At 38.7% G+C, this 16,785-nt stretch overlaps 1 protein-coding gene across 4 annotated transcripts in view; it reads right to left on the bottom strand.

The window, feature by feature from the left end:
• The window catches only part of cmip (c-Maf inducing protein), a 243,967-nt gene that overhangs the window by 28,036 nt on the left and 199,146 nt on the right, over positions 1-16,785 (bottom strand). For 2 of the 4 annotated variants that reach the window (XM_073070308.1, XM_073070310.1), the window contains 5 exons: positions 16,157-16,222; positions 10,204-10,230; positions 8,638-8,686; positions 6,485-6,610; positions 3,679-3,795 (listed from right to left, as the gene is read on the bottom strand). In XM_073070308.1, the coding sequence (XP_072926409.1) occupies positions 3,679-3,795; positions 6,485-6,610; positions 8,638-8,686; positions 10,204-10,230; positions 16,157-16,222 (385 nt within the window). The remainder of the gene's footprint in view (positions 1-3,678; positions 3,796-6,484; positions 6,611-8,637; positions 8,687-10,203; positions 10,231-16,156; positions 16,223-16,785) is intronic. The other 2 variants (XM_073070309.1, XM_073070311.1) reach the window with 1 other exon arrangement.

The raw sequence follows: 16,785 nt of genomic DNA, 5'->3' as shown, positions 1-16,785 counted from the left end.
ATGAGGCCAAACTACATAATCAATCTACTCGGTGCCTGTTATCAGCTGCTCCCATGCCAACGAAAATGGCAGTCACTGAACTTTGAATTCAGCTCAAGAACAAATCATCAATACCTAATGTTATGAGATTAACCCTAGCTTTGCGAGTAATATGGTTGAAGTGATGTCAACTTTCACCCTTATTCTCAACAGTGAACTGGTTAGCTAACATGAGCACTTGCCTCATTAGATCACTAACAGCTTTTATGTGAATCAACTCCCTATGGTATTTTTCAGAGGAAGTCTAATGATGGGAGTGTTAACTGTGTGAGAGAAAAAAGTATTATTCTAAGACTGGACCGCCTTCCTCCTGAACCACAAAGACTAACTGTTGTTAAGTGAACTGAGTCAAGAGTGTTGATTAATGTCAGTGAAGTTTAGTTTGACACACACATCAAAGTATTTAGAAAGCACCTTTAATGTAGGAATTCATCCCAAGACACATCTGGTTTTAGGACCAAAGTTCAGAAGGTTGGTTGAAGAAGTAGGCTTTAGGAGAATCTTAAAGGAAAGAAGCAGAGAGGGTTAAGGTGCCTAATTCACACCAGTGACCAAGCCGTTGAAGGCATGGCCACTGACAGTGAAATGTTTAAAATAGGGAACATTCAGGAGGTCAAAGACGCAAGAGAATAAATATTCTGGTTTGTTGAAGGACTAGAAATTATGGAATCAAGGAGAGTTGAGACCATGAAATGATTTCAAAACAGTGATGCCGACTTAAAATTGAGCCATTGACAGGAGCTAGTGGTGATGGTTTGAGTGTTTTGAGCGAGCTTAAGTCCGCAATTGGTGAAAGGTGAGGCAGTCAGGAGGGTCTGAAAGTGGTCAAGTCAAGAGAAAAAATGGTAAGGATGGTGATTTCAGCAGCAAAGGTTGGGACAAGAATAGAGGCAGGCAATGCTGTGAAGGGAAACAAGGGGGAAGTGATTATGTGACATATCGAAATGAAAATCATCATGGCCAAACATAACACTGAGATGGTGAACTGTACAATTCTATTTCAAACAATTACCAAGAAAAAGGATAGAATCAGGAGCTAAGAAACAACTCTAAAACTGGTCCAAGAAAATGGCTTTGAGTTTTCCTGATGTGGAATTAATGTCTGACAGCACATTGGACGCAGAGAGAAATCTGTGAAATTCTCCTTTTTAAGTATAAAATTTGTTAAAGTCATTTTGTTTAAGGCACATACTCTGACCCTCAAGTTCACTAGATCACTTTGCTATATCTTTCAAATATTGCCAAATGATTTTTCTTTAGAATAAAATTCTGGGATAAATGTGAGAAAAATGTACTTCCGTCAATATGGTGCAATAGTTGGAGATAGATGGCGATAATGAAGTAGAAATGAAAAATGAGTCTTGACGAATTGAAAATGCTCACAAATGTGCCATTTTTATTCTAAAGTGGACATGTGCATGTGAAGAGAAAATAATGTGTCAGCCATAGTTCAGCTGGTAGAACCTTAACCTCATAAGGTGTTAGGCTCAAATCCCACTGTGAAGACTAAGGGAGCCATCTTTCAAATGAAACATAAACCCAGGTCCTATCCTCTGACGTGGACATAAACATGTTCAAGGCATGGCTAAGAGGAAGAGCAAAGGGAGTAGTCACTGGTTTCCTAGTTAATATTAATCATTCAAACACTATCATTAAAAATTATCTGATTATTGTAACATCGCTCTGTGTAGGTATTGTAGTGTGTAGATTGATTTCCCAGTATCTTACATTTCAACAGTGATACCACTTGCTGTTAATTGCTTTGGGAAAACATGAGTTTGTTAAAGATATTTTATGAATACAATATTCTTTAACTTAGGATGCTGCAGTTTTTAAAATTTAATTTAAATAAAAACATGGGCCAGTTATAATGTAATAAACTATTATGATAATATTTAATATACCAAATTTTTAAGTCACTCAGAGACAGTAGTTCATAACAGGAATTTAATGCACAGAGAGCCTTTCAAAATTAAGATCTGTCAGCATGTAATTATAATGTGAATACTAAATTTTAGTTGAATCCTCAATTTTCCTGGAGTTTGAATTTCCAATTACGTTTCCTTGAAATGGCAGTTCATATGACTAAAGTTAATTTCTTACATTATACATTCTTTTATTATACTAACTTCACATGAGTAAGTAAACGGTCTTTTTAAACAGGCTTTTACAATGTTTAGCATTGTACACCAAACAAACTCTTAGCAATAAACTTATCGCCATGATTCAGTGTCTGGAGCCAGCTGTGTTTCACTCAAACAGTTTATGAATGTCATCAAAATCACAACTGAATTATAGCATTTTGATTGCCTGCCAGTAGCAGCAATGACATATTTAATGATTGTCAATGGGGTACATGATTGTTCTGGCCTGGTTTTTGAAAATTACAGTTTTTGAACCATCTGCAGAAATATATTTTCTATTAATCACTCTGATTACTTGTTGCTTCAAAATTGGTTTCAGCAATATGCTCACCATCTGATTTCTGAAAAACACTCCAAGCTGATGTAAATTTAATTGCTAAGCAGATCTCTGAGAACCTCCAAGAGGACCACACCCTTGCATTAAGGTTTAAAGGTTTGCGTGCCTCAATGACCCAGAGATCAGTGCTGGCTTGAGTCAGAGCCATGTACCTTGGCCCTTGGTAGGGTCACCCATGCCAAACAGGTTAAAGGGTAGAGAGCAGACTAAGAGTGGTCCACCAGTCCTCCAGGTTCAGGGCGAACAACACTGAATGGGCAAAAAAAACATTATGGAAACAGTAATAAAGAGTCCTTCTATGTCTGTGTGTGACTGAGGACTCTGAACCACAGCAGGAGCATAATAGATGGCCAAGAACAGAGAGAGAGAGAGGAACTTCATTGCTGTCCTAAATGCCAGCAGCATAACAGGCAGTAAGTAAGATCTTTAAGACAAAAGCTCTCTCTCAGAAGGAGATAAATCCTTGCAGTCCCACTTCTTAAGTCACTAAGTTTTACCCAAAATATTTTATACAAATAATGCAAAATGCCATGTCTCTTTCTCACATCCCTTAAAATAGTTCAGGCAGGAGAATATTTACTATAGTAATTACAGATTGTGAACCATCTGAACATTTCAATTCTGTTTGACCCATCTTGCTTGCTTCTCAAGACATTAAGAAATCTTGGTATTTCCCCTCTATAAGGAGGCATTAGAGCTTAACCCAGAGATTCACTCCAAGACATGTATATCTGGGCCTGACTGCTCCCTTTCAGACAGCTGACACAACGTAGAAGACACTGACCCAATGAGTGTAAAGTGCAATTCTTTCTGCAACGTTCACAAATGAATCTAGCCCGTGAAAGTTACAAATAAATCTATGAATATATTGTCAGAATAAAATCTTAAGGAAAATTAAAGCATTAAAATAAATGAAACAAGTCCAGCCTCAAGGCAGATGTGCCCCTCCAGATCATCATCCGAAACAAGTTATATTTGCTGTACTGCCAAACTTTTCTTTTAAGGAGATGAAAGATATGCTTTTCTTCCCGGGGCAAATGAATATGCAAAAATATGCAAAATTAGCTGCAAAAAATACAAATGCAGGGTGCATTCAGGAAGCATGGAAAATATACTGTTCCTGAGCACATACTCCACATCCTGGTGCACGAGACTTACCTCTACCATCGTTTGATTTCCCCTCAAAGCCAGAAGCATGCAGGGTCCCAGTTTATTCTCAGCCAATGATAACAGGAATTTCTTTGTCTTGTAGCAGGAACCCATTAAAATGTGTACCTGAGGAAACAATATACCACTGCACTTGTAAGACAAACGGTGCTTTACCATCCTCAGAGTACTCAGCGCACAGGTGCACGTGCAATCACATTCTTACTCTCCCAAGGCACAGGGGCAATCAGGCAGACTGTTGCCTTGCAAATGTCACCTCATTTGGAACAGGTTTTTAATCACAGAAGGGCTCCATTAAAGAAATACAGGTGACAGCAAGATTCTCCCCACCATTCCCCACCCCCTACCCAAAGCCACCACCCAAGAGGACTTGGAGAAGTAAAACAAAGAGAGGAGTAAAGCAGATCTTTAAATTATGACATTTTCTCCAACAATGGCAGCCACCCAAGAACTGTAAAATAGTGCCAGGCATCATAGAACCTAAACAAAGAAGCAAATTCCTTACTGAAACTATGCACTTCAATTTTAGCGTTCCGGTTGAATAAATAAATTCAGTTACAATAAACAAACTTCTCTGGCACCATCTGCAGATTTACAAATTTGGCTGAAGAGGGAATCAGTAGAATTTGTCCTCAGCCACAAAGGATGATGCTGGGCTCTACAGATTAAAAAGGGAGATCATGTGATGTAGCAGAAGCTCCCGTCTCCTTCACCCGACCAGAATCAGGAATATTCCTAGAGGTTTAGCAAAGAGTCCTTTGCAGGCTTATTTTATTCCACCAGAAATTGTTCCTGAGTTCCATTAGGTTCCATTAGGTTCAACTGAAGTTCATTGGTGAAAGATGTAATGTGGAAAGAGGACTGGGTTTTGCATGTTATGGTTTATACAATAGTCCTATTTATTCACCCACCAGCAGTCCCTCAAATTCCTGATAATAAAATAGCTGCAGATTTGAATTTGTGGTGGATTTTTGTTCTGGATGCTGTAGATTATCTTAATAGTAAAGGTACAATCCTGAGCACAGAGCTGGTGATTTAATTGGAACTTCTACACCAATGGGATGTGCAGTGAGGTCAGGGTAATAATAAATGCACTCCACTTCTTTTAATTGCCTTCATTCTGGAGATGAGGTTGGGAGACTGTAGGTCTGACACGGTGGTCAGCAGCACAGGAGCGCCGCAGGGAACCGTACTCTCTCCGGTCTTGTTCACCCTGTACACATCAGACTTCCAATATAACTCGGAGTCCTGCCATGTGCAGAAGTTCGCTGATGACACGGCCATAGTGGGGTGTGTCAGGAATGGACAGGAGGAGGAGTATAGGAAACTGATACAGGACTTTGTGATATGGTGCAACTCAAACTACCTGCGTCTCAATATCACCAAGACCAAGGAGATGGTGGTGGACTTTAGGAGATCTAGGCCTCATATGGAGCCAGTGATCATTAATGGAGAATGTGTGGAGCAGGTTAAGACCTACAAGTATCTGGGAGTACAGTTAGACGAGAAGCTAGACTGGACTGCCAACACAGATGCCTTGTGCAGGAAGGCACAGAGTCGACTGTACTTCCTAAGAAGGTTGGCGTCATTCAATGTCTGTAGTGAGATGCTGAAGATGTTCTATAGGTCAGTTGTGGAGAGCGCCCTCTTCTTTGTGGTGGCGTGTTGGGGAGGAAGCATTAAGAAGAGGGACGCCTCACGTCTTAATAAGCTGGTAAGGAAGGCGGGCTCTGTCGTGGGCAAAGTACTGGAGAGTTTAACATTGGTAGCTGAGCGAAGGGCGCTGAGTAGGCTACGGTCAATTATGGATAACTCTGAACATCCTCTACATAGCACCATCCAGAGACAGAGAAGCAGTTTCAGCGACAGGTTACTATCGATACAATGCTCCTCAGACAGGATGAAGAGATCAATACTCCCCAATGCCATTAGGCTTTACAATTCTACCGCCAGGACTTAAGAACTTTTTAAAAGCTATTATTAATGCTTTTTGAGATAGTGATTTAGATGCATATCATATTTTTTACTGAGTTAAGTATTGTATGTAATTAGTTTTGCTACAACAAGTGTATGGGACATTGGAAAAAAAGTTGAATTTCCCCATGGGGATGAATAAAGTATCTATCTATCTATCTATCTATCTAAAGATTAAAAACTAGCTTTATTTGTCACATGCACATCGAGACGCGGAACTACAGTGAGCTGCGTCGCTTGTGTCAATGATCAACACTGTCCAAGTATGTGCTGGGGGAGAGGCAGCCCATAAGTGTTGCCATGCAAATGATGGGCCAAATGGCCTCCTTCAGTGTTGGTAGATTCTGAATCAACAGAACCTTTGCAAGCCAGCAGTTTCACAGACAACTCTCTACTTTTTATCTACTAAGATCAGAGAAAGTCAATACTTTCATTTTGTTCTCCACAGCAAATATGTAGTGATCACACTGAGTCAGCTCTAACAGATTCCCAAGCAGTATTTTGTACTTCTGACATGGGCTTTTCGGCACTTTTTATAAATAAGTATTTTATACTAATTTGCATACAAGCAATTTAGTGAGGGCCCTGCTTTTCACTAAAGTGAATAAAAGATGGGTTTACTGGTCTATGAGCTGAAACACATTTCTGAGGATAGAACTGATTCACTTAAGATTATTAAGAGCAAAAGAATTATGTAAAATTTTCCCTTAATTGTAAATGAGTTACTTTGTTGCATATAATAGCATGTAAATAAGTACAATTTTAGCAAAAAAAAATGCTATCTGATTGTTGCTTGTAGCATAAACAGAAGGTGTTAACTCACATTATTGCAAACACGTACCATACTGGCAAAGAGCTCCCCATCATCATCACAAGCTACACCTCCTGGACTGTAGAGCTGGAACCAACCATCCTTGCCAGCTCGAACGCTCAGCAAACAGGAATGGACCTGCCACAATACAATTAATCTTCTTCAATTTCTGGTGTGCCCATGATCCACATTAACCTGTCACAGGGTGACTTTTACTTTGTTTAATGTCTTTTTCAAGATCAGGTCAACTTATTCCTTCACAGTCAGAATCATGTAATTTGTGTGCATGGAGTGTGTCTTCAAGTGGGACTCGAGAGTAAATGAACGACTTTTGTTAAATGCAGATTACTTTAAGTGAAGAATAAGATGATATAGATACAGCAGGTGAAAGGGCAAATTATGCACTTTATTTTATAATAAATGTTTCACATGTTCATATCAATGAAGATACATAATCATTGTCAGGTTCAAATAATGAAATGTCATAACCTCAAAATCTAGAGGCATAGAAAAGTACTGCACAGAAACAGATTATTCAGATCATTAGTCTATGCCAGATCATTTACACAGCCTGCATCAGGACCACCATACCCCCACCATCCATGTACCTATCCAAACTTCTCTTAAATGTTAAATAAAGCTAGTCCATGTGTTGGCTCCAATTCTGGTCTCATAATCTAATTTTATTTTTTCATAATGTTGATGCCATTTATCCCAATTAGTACTATCACTGGAATTGTTATTCTCTTCACTAATATATGCACAATGTGGCATTCCTTCCTTTGTAAACACAGCCAGTGAACAGGCAGCAGGAATGCTTAAGATGTGCGTGGTGGGAGAGAGGGCAGATTGGAGCAAGCACAGAGATTCATTGTTAAGCCGCTCTGGCAGAAACCTGGCAAAGACTCTTGCTGGAATGGGGGAAGTAGTTTACTTTGGGACTGATGTGCCAGTGTATTGTATGGAAAAGCACAAATTAAGCATGACGAAATCAGATGTAAATCTGCACAGTCTGAAATAACCAAAAACAGTTGTAACCTTAAAAGGTCAAATTTTGCAGAATGGCCCAGCATCACAGCAACACTGAAAACACTGGCCCCGTTTAATACGTCGCTTTGTTTGTGGTTTGTGCTTTCAGTATGATTCAATTTGGATCCCCATGTTGAAGGTGACCCCAAAGTAAGGTGTCAACAGTTGTAGGGTCAGCACGAAAAAGAGGCTCGGTCATGTACAAACCAGGATTGTGAGCCATTTCATAAATTAACAAGATGGTTTGTGGCTCATTCCATCCCAACTTCACTCTACATAATGAGCAATGAATGGTTCATGTAGCTGTCTGTCTAACCACCTCCTCCCAATAAAGAGTGTTTGGATAAACTTGGACTGCGTTTTCTAGAGTGTAGGAAACTGAGGGACAGCCTAAAAAATATATAAAATTATGAGAGGCATGGAGAAAGCAGACAAGACATTCTGCAGATACTGGAAATCTAGAGCATCATGCATGATGCTGAGGAAGTCAACAGGTAAGGCAGCATCTGTTGGGTTTTAAAAGCTTCCCAATGTTCTACTTTCCCCACAAATTTCTGCCATATTATGCAGCTTCTCTTTTGATATTATGTTGTCTTTGACTTCCAAAGGTGAAGTAGTATTCTAAAGGAAGCATGAGGAACTGAAATTTAAACCATTCAACAAATATGGAATACAGCTAAGAATAAAAATCTCAGCTATACTATCACAAAAAGTGTCCACCTTGTTCAATAGTATACTTCCGCCGTTATCACTCTGCTTGACTCTTGTGCGGTTTCTAGTGAAAAGGGTCTTTGAAATTTAAAGGAAAATAGCAACGCTAACAAACAATGGCTGCAGATTATTCTAGCCCATTGTAAGCAGGTTATTTTTTCAATACAAAGTACTGTAAAGTGCAGTCAGTAAACATACATTGAGATTAGTATTCATGACACAGGCAGGCAAATGCCTCATATCTTCACAGGTGCCATTAATCGTTTTTATCCCTGACTCATGACATAGATTACTAATGGGCTTACATTTTCAGGCCTTTTACCATTGCACATGACATTAAGTACAAATATTCAGTTGTTATTATTGTTACATATACCTTCAAAGCGATAGAATATTTGACAAGCCATTTTGCAGATCTTACTCACCTCTTGTCTGGGGTCTTCTGCGAATCTTTGAATGACATACTTTAATTCTCTGCAAAATAAAGAGTACAAAGATGATTATGAAATAATAAGTGTTCATAAGCAATAGGTTAAATGCACATATAAAATAAGGTATCATGCCTAATGTAAGAAATTCTTACCCACAACTATGCTTCCCTTGTTTAAAGTAAGTGAATGTGCAATTGAAACTAACTAGTTTGAGAGACTCACACCCAATATGACGGTCAGGGCTAGATTATATATATTCAAGTCAAAAAACACTTTTTTTTTTAAGGAACCATGTCAGGCATCCATCCAAATAAAGGCAACTCAAACCATTTCAAGGGGTAACATCAAATCCATCTGAAGGATTTCCTGGGTATTCTTTGATTACCATTGTGCTTCATCCCCATTTAATATACTGTACTTCCCTAGTTACCCATGACAACTGTTGACTTATCTACTCAGGTAAGCACTCAGCAGGTGCCCAATAGACCTCTAACAATAACATCAGTAAGATAATACATTTACGAAGAGCATTTATCAAGACTATTTTTTGGCTAATACAGGGGGCTATAACATTAAAGGACAAAGTGCCATATTTCAACTCAAATTACATATATAACTACCCTGTTTCCAAACATTTGTAGGGTGTAATTAAATAATGGATCATAAAATGCAAACATGGTTAATAGTTAAAATACTTAATTACTCTATACCTATTTGGGTATATATATTACATGTTCAATTTCCTATGAACTTTCCAAGTAAAAATATTTCAGTACATATTCACTTACATAGTAACTGGAAAAAATACTAGTAACTTTCAGAAGCTGTTTGGAACTGTTGTAAATTATAAAAGAGTGTTGAATAGAATTTATCACAGTTTTATTGAATAATAACTGGGTTTTAAATAATTATTTTTTTGCAAATATTTTACATACTGCTGCTGTATAGCAGACCTATACCATAAAGAAGCTCTGTCTATGCGGGAGCTATGATTTTACTGAAGCAGAATTTCAGAAGCTGGAACTCATCTTTTCAGTGAATCTATATTCAAATACCTTAGTACTCTAGGAGAACTCAACCCAATTTAAATAAACAATATGCATATAATTTTGTGTTAAAATAATCACTTCATATAACTAAGGGACCAGCTTAACGCCACTTTTTAAGAAATAAACAAAAATGAGGCTGATATATACATTTCTCCTTTTAATAAATCGGTGACTTTGGCAATAAGGAGGTTCATAATGGTTAGGTTCAAGGGTCAGTTGGGCTGGATTTGAACATTCTTTGCTGTGTATCCTGGCCTACAAAACTCCTGCTTCCAAAAATTTTAAAACACTTCAAAAAAAAATCCTCAAATGAACTCTGAATGAATTATAAGTCTAAATTCTATTTTTCATTGCATTACAAAGAACACAGTGTAAAAATGCATTAGAGTTCAATATATCTTTGCAGTTACTAGATTTAGTTTTGCAGGCACAAGCTATAAAGGAAGAAATTAAAGTGAACTATAAATCCTCTAAGTAAATTCAATATGAATAAGGTAAATGCATTACTTACTTTGTGAACTTAACATGTGCGAGGGCCCTGTTGACAAAATGCATAAAGTATTATACATTTATCTTTAGTGCAACAGTATAAAACTTATTACAGAAAAAGTACCTCAGGGTTTTATGATCTTTATACAGTTCTATTGGGGTTTTCTGCATTTTCACAATTCATAAATTGCAGTCATGATGTAACAAATATATCGAAACAAGAAATAATAAGGACATGTTGCTAATGTGCATTTTTCCCTAATTATCAGTGGTCTATAAATCCAGGTTTCTCAGTAAATGATGGGGAAACATATGAACCAATTACATGTCACTCACTGCACCATGTTTATTTTAGCAAACACCTTGGTGAATTCTGGAACCTTATTTGTAGCTTACTATTAAGTAACAATAGGTTATCCATTGTCCCTTCACTGGCTGTGTTTACTAAATGAACCACATGATAATCTGGGATGGTGCAGGTCCAAAATTAGCATGATTAAAACAGCTTATTTTCACTACCAGGGATGCACTTGCCAAAGAGTCGTTCCCACAATTCTGGTTTCCAAAGTGACACTTTCCATGAAGGGCTTTCCATGAACAGGGCTTACTTTACAAATTGATCCCCAAATTAAATTATGGAAGCTTATAAAGAAACATAACACTGACTGCTTGAGAAGTTCAAATAAATAAATACAATAATGAAAGCTGCAGACATGTTTCCATATAACAACAAGAATGTTCAGCGTTTTCTCTAAGCGTCCTGAGTCGTTGGAATACTCTTCCCCAGAACGCTATAGAAACAAAGCCTAGAAATGAATTGATTATTTCACAAATTGGGGCAAATGGGGGGGAAGGAACAGGGTTTTTAAAAGTTACAGGGTTGAGGTGTATTTAAAATCAGATTAGGTGTGATCCTATTAAATGGTGGAGCAATTTCGATAGGAAACTGGCCAAATCATCTTCCCGCCCATGCGTACTCCAATGTCATTCAATTTTGGAAAACTGACGACTTCTATATTATTCAATAATTCAATCAAATCCTGCATCTCGTTTTGATTACTTTCAGCAAAAAACTGCCAAACCCAACTATAAAAAACTGTAAGTACTTGCTCTGAAACACATGAGAGAAAGACATACCAAATCATATTTAATTGTGCCTAAATAGCATTTTATAGTTGGCAGTGACAATTTAATGTGAACTTAATGGATGTTTTACCTCTGCATTTTATGGAGCATTTCAGTTATTAATCCCTACTGTCTATGACTGCTTAACTTGCAAGAATTGGGCAGATGCATCACAGTGGTCAGCATGGGTCACTAAGTGGATTCTATTTAATAGGCTCAATACTACTTATGGAAAATTAACTGTTACTTTTTTTACCAAGCAAAATTATCCACATTTTCCCCAGATAATGTAGCGACTATTTAGCAAATTATTGCTTGGCCATTAACCTGTTCTGAACACTGAGAATCCTCCTTTGTAGGAAGGGGGTGAATTTGATCAATGCAAATACAGTAAAGCATGTCACAAAAAGATGTACACTGATGCTTGGACTTATTTTTTTCAGTAGTGAGTGCAGGTGTGTGAGGATTTCAAGCTTCCCTTGTTCCATTTTCCTGGGATGAGGATTGAGGAACACACTACAGGCATCCAGTAGAATTGAACTTTCAAAAGCTATCTAGGATTTGGAAGTTATCAGTTCTAATAATTCCATGACTCAAAAGGGCTCCTTGGCCATTTGTTCAAATTGATAATCCACTATTGTGGTTTTGAACATGTCCATAGCCTAATCTCAAACTTTATTTAGTTTTTAATCCATTCCAGATAAACCAATTCATCTATTTAACAAGTGCACTCATATCTGATTGCTTCAGCCAACCTTCTTGTAGAGTCATAGAGATTTACAACGTGGAAGCAGGCCAGCTGGAAAAGAACAATTCCACCTTCCAGCAGTTGGCCCATATCCCTGCAGATCATGTGTTCCTCAAATACACATTGTACTACTTAAATATAATCAGGGTTTCTGCCTTTACTGCTCATACTTATGAATTTTAGTTACTTACCACCTTCTAACTGACAAAAAATGCCCTTGTCTGCTCTCTATCCTTTCTACCAATTACATTTAAGCTGTGGACCCTGTTAACTGAACCCCTTGCTAAGGAAAACTGATCCTTCCTGAATCTAGGGTCCTCAATTTTAAACACCCCCTCAACTTCCTCTGTTTTGAAGAAAACTACCATAGCTTATCCAATATTACCTTGCGGCTATTAACTTTCCATTCACTGCAACATCTATGTGTATATTTTCTGTACGTCACAAGTGTAAATAAGTCTTTCTTGAAACATTACGACCAGAATTTGTTCACTCTTTAGTGACTATAGCTCAGTGTTCAACCCATTCATCCTCTCAGTTCTAATCAACAAGCAGCATAACCTGGGCCTCTGTACCTCTCTCTTTAACTGGATCCTTGACTTTCTCATTAGGCACCCTCAGTCTGTGTGGATTGGAGATGACATCACCTCCTCACTGACAATCAACACTGGCGCACCTCAAGGATGCATGCTTAGCCCACTGCTCTACTCCCTCTACACCCACGATTGCACGACAAGGCACAACTCAAATGTCATCTATAAATTTGCCAACAACACAACTATTGTCGGCAGAATTTCAGATGGTGATGAGGAGGCATACAGGAGCAAGACAGATCAGCCGGTTGACTGGTATCATAACAATAACCTTGCACTCAGCATTAGTAAGACCAAGGAATTGATTGTGGACTTCAGGAAGGGTACGTTGAGGGAACACACACCAGTCCTCATCGAGGGATCAGAAGTGGAAAGGGTGAGCAGTTTCAAGTTCCTGGGTGTCAACATCCCTGTGGATCTATCCTGGGCCCAATATATTGATACAATTACAAAGAAGGCATGACAGTGGCTATATTTCAGTAGGAATTTGAGGAGAATTGGTATGTCAGCAAATACACTCACAAATTTCTACATAGGTACCATGCAGAGCATTCTAACTGGTTGCATCACCATCTGGTATGGAGGGGGCCACTGAACAAGATCAGAAAAATCTGCAGAAAGTTGTAAAGTCTGCCAGTTCCCAGCACTAGCCTCCCCAGCACCTCAGACACATTCAAAAGACGATGCCTTAAAAAGGCGGCATCCATCACTAAGGATTCCCATCACCCAGGACATGCCCTCTTCTCATGGCTACCATCAAGGAGGAGACACATACTCAACATTTCAGAAAAAGTTTCTTCCCCTCTGCCATCAGATTCCTGAATGGACAATAAAGCCATGAACACTACCTTAGTACTTCTCCTCTCTTTTTTGAACTACTTATTTAATTGAAATTTCTTTTTAAAAAATATATACCTCTTATTGTAAATTATAATTTTATTATGATTGCAATGTAATGCTGTCTCAAAACAACAAATTTCATGTCATGTGCCAGTGATATTAAAACTGATTCTGATTCAGTACTCAAGTTCTGATCTAACTGGAGTTAGACACACTTTCAATATAACTAATCTCTTTGCTCTTATAAATGACTTGCTTTGCCTTTTTGCCCTATTCTGTTCTCATATAAATCTGTGGATGTACATTCTACAGTCCCTTTAATCCTTCTCTTACTCACCTTCCATTTGTTGTATATTTCCTTGCCTTGTTGCACCTCTTCAAATACCTAACTTCACACTTCCTGGATTATATTCCATTTGCACTTTCCTGCCCCAAAGCTTTGCCAATAGCCGTATTGGCTTTAAAAAGTGCACTGCCCTCACCAACCCACCCCTCCCAATAACCTTTCGCACTTCAAAACATTCAGTTGCTTGTTGATGTCACTACCCATCCTGCAAATTGCCTTTTCCTCAAGCTCCCTTCTGGAAAGCTCCATCGGGCTATTAAAATAAAATCTTCACACCATTTAAAGTTTCCTTCTCCAGGCAGTCAATCTGATCAACCGTTCTAGTTAGTCCGTCTAGCTATATTATCCTGTCTCTGCACTGCACTGTGAGCACTGTAAACCACTTTTTATCCTGCTGTTTACATTGTAAATACATGCTGGTATTTATGTATTTATGTACACTTTATTTCATGCCTGTACTTTAACCTCTAACTTCACTTTTAATACAATTCTTTATTCTTTATAATTATTGAATATTGTTTTTATTGCATGTTGCAACTACTAAAACATGCCAGCAAATTCCTAATGCATGCAGATGTATATGGCCTACCACAGTTGATCCTTGATGATCCCTGTTTATATATTTTACCATAGAAGGCAATCTATTCTTGTTTGATCTCATATGTTTGCTCACCTGGGTCACCATTAAAGCAGGGTTTAGTAATGTTTGTTTATCTGCAAATTGCACTCCAGCAAAGTTTATTGCTTTAATCTTTAGACTCCTAGCACTCGTATCTAGGATCTTTGAAGCATCCATTTCCTTGCTTCCAAAGTGAAGTTTATTTTGTCACGATTTTCTCAGATAACTCTATCTTTTTATTCTACATTTGGAAACTTATAAACTAAACTGTAGCTTAAGGTTCCTTAAGGAATAGCTGAGTGTAGCACTGGGGACAGGCTTCCACTACCTATTAAATGATGGGGGACTCTAGCCTCTGACAATCAAGTCCAGCTCCTGGGCTTCACGTGGCTTAGCCAGTAAGCCCAGCGGAGTTGTTTCACCTGACAGGAGAAGGGGCAAAAGCGGGCTACTGATGCTTTAAAACCAGTCGCTTGGAGCAGATGGGACTCGTCAGCTGTGGTGGGCAGCTCATCTAGAAGGAAAACTCTGATCTCAATCGTCTGGTGCATTGCGGCTGTGCTCTCCCACGGGGAAGGCTTTGGGAATAACGCCCGAGGGAAAGATCTGCACCTGGAGTCCCTGAGGCAGTTCTACGATGAGAACAACTCTTGACTGGCAACTCCTGCAACACTGCTGGTGCCAAGCTGCATTGTTTTCTGCCGTTCCTTTGGGGTCATCTGATGCCAGAGAGTGAAAGCTTGCTACATGAGCAACAGCTTGCTCTCCATATTGTACTGCCCTGGCTTGCATATCTAGACAGCCAGGAAGCAACATCCATGGTCGACCCTGACCGATGATGGCCTCATCTCAAACTCAGATCAGGTCAGGTCAATCCTATGCCATTGAATTCTATATGAACAGGACTTGGGATGTTTCAATGTTAACTAATCACACCTAAAAAAGACAGCTGACAAAGACCTCAATGTTTTGTTTTTAAAACAGACCAACAACACTCTGCTGGACATAAGTATTTCATAAATTCAATCATGTATAAGATGTTAAAAATGCAGATATGCATGAACATATGTAATGGGATTAGAGCAACTCAGCGACAAAGTAAAACAGAGGAGGGAAAACATAAAATAGGGAACGATTCACCACTGAATATTGTTGGTCACTGAATTTTTTTCTTATTTTATTTAGAGATACGACGCGGTGACCTCTACCGACCCAGCGAGCCCCTGCCGCCAATTACACCCATGTGACCAATTCACCTACTAGACTGTAGGTCTTTGGAATGTGGGAGAAAACCGGAGCATCTGGAGGAAACCCGTGCAGTCACAGGGAGAGTACACAAACTCCTTCGGGACAGCAGCGGGAATTGAACCCCGGTTGTTGGCGCTGTAATAGCATTGCGCTGTTACATCACCATTGCTGTTTATTATAGAGCCTGATACATTTCTCTTTATTTAAATAGTAAAAAAAAACCTGACAATGTCAAACAATTAAAACCAGAATTTAAACAAATCAAAAATGAATAATTTAAACCCTAGGGACAGACTAATTTCTGCTTGGCCTTGTCCCTTTGCAGATTTTTTACTCCTCACGATATTGCTCTAGTAATTGAGAATCAACTCATCACATAGTCCAAACTGCAATTTTCATGTAGAATAGAATACATTTGACATAGAAGAGATTTGTTTATGGTCTGATTATACTTACTCTTTGGGAAAGGGAATCGGCTGAAGCAAGCTGGCAAGTGCAGGTCTCCAGTCATCATAATCTGACCTGTGGGACAGACAGAGATCAGCAACTGCATCAACAGCATTTGTGTTTCCATCAAATACATCATTTTTCTAAAAATAAAATTACAATGGATACAAGAAGCTACTGTTCACCAGAACCTTTCAAACTAGTCAGTTCTACAATCATCTATTATACTCTGAGTGCGATACACAAATGAATTTCCGCATATTGTGTAAAGTAATCAAAATACGAGGGGTGATTGATAAGTTTGTGGCCCAAGGTAGGAGGAGTCAATTTTAGAAAACCTAGCACATTTATTTTTCAACATAGTCCCCTCCTACATTTACACACTTAGTCCAGCGGTCGTGGAGCATACGGATCTTGGACCTGCAGAAAGTGTCCACAGATGGGTGATTGATAAATTCGTAGCCTAAGGTAGAAGGAGATGAGTTATACAGCTCTCGTTACATGCACATGCAGGTCAACTCTTTGAGTGATTATGCAGAAAGTTTGAAGTTAACTTATCAATCACCCATCTGTGGACACTTTCTGGAGGTCCACAATCCGTATGCTCCACGACCGCTGGACTAAGTGCGTAAATGTAG

This window comes from Hemitrygon akajei, chromosome 17 (genome assembly GCF_048418815.1).
Source record: "Hemitrygon akajei chromosome 17, sHemAka1.3, whole genome shotgun sequence".
NCBI classification, from domain to species: domain Eukaryota; kingdom Metazoa; phylum Chordata; class Chondrichthyes; order Myliobatiformes; family Dasyatidae; genus Hemitrygon; species Hemitrygon akajei.
Note: the sequence above shows the minus strand (reverse complement) of the source record. Positions and strands in the feature narration are given on the sequence as shown.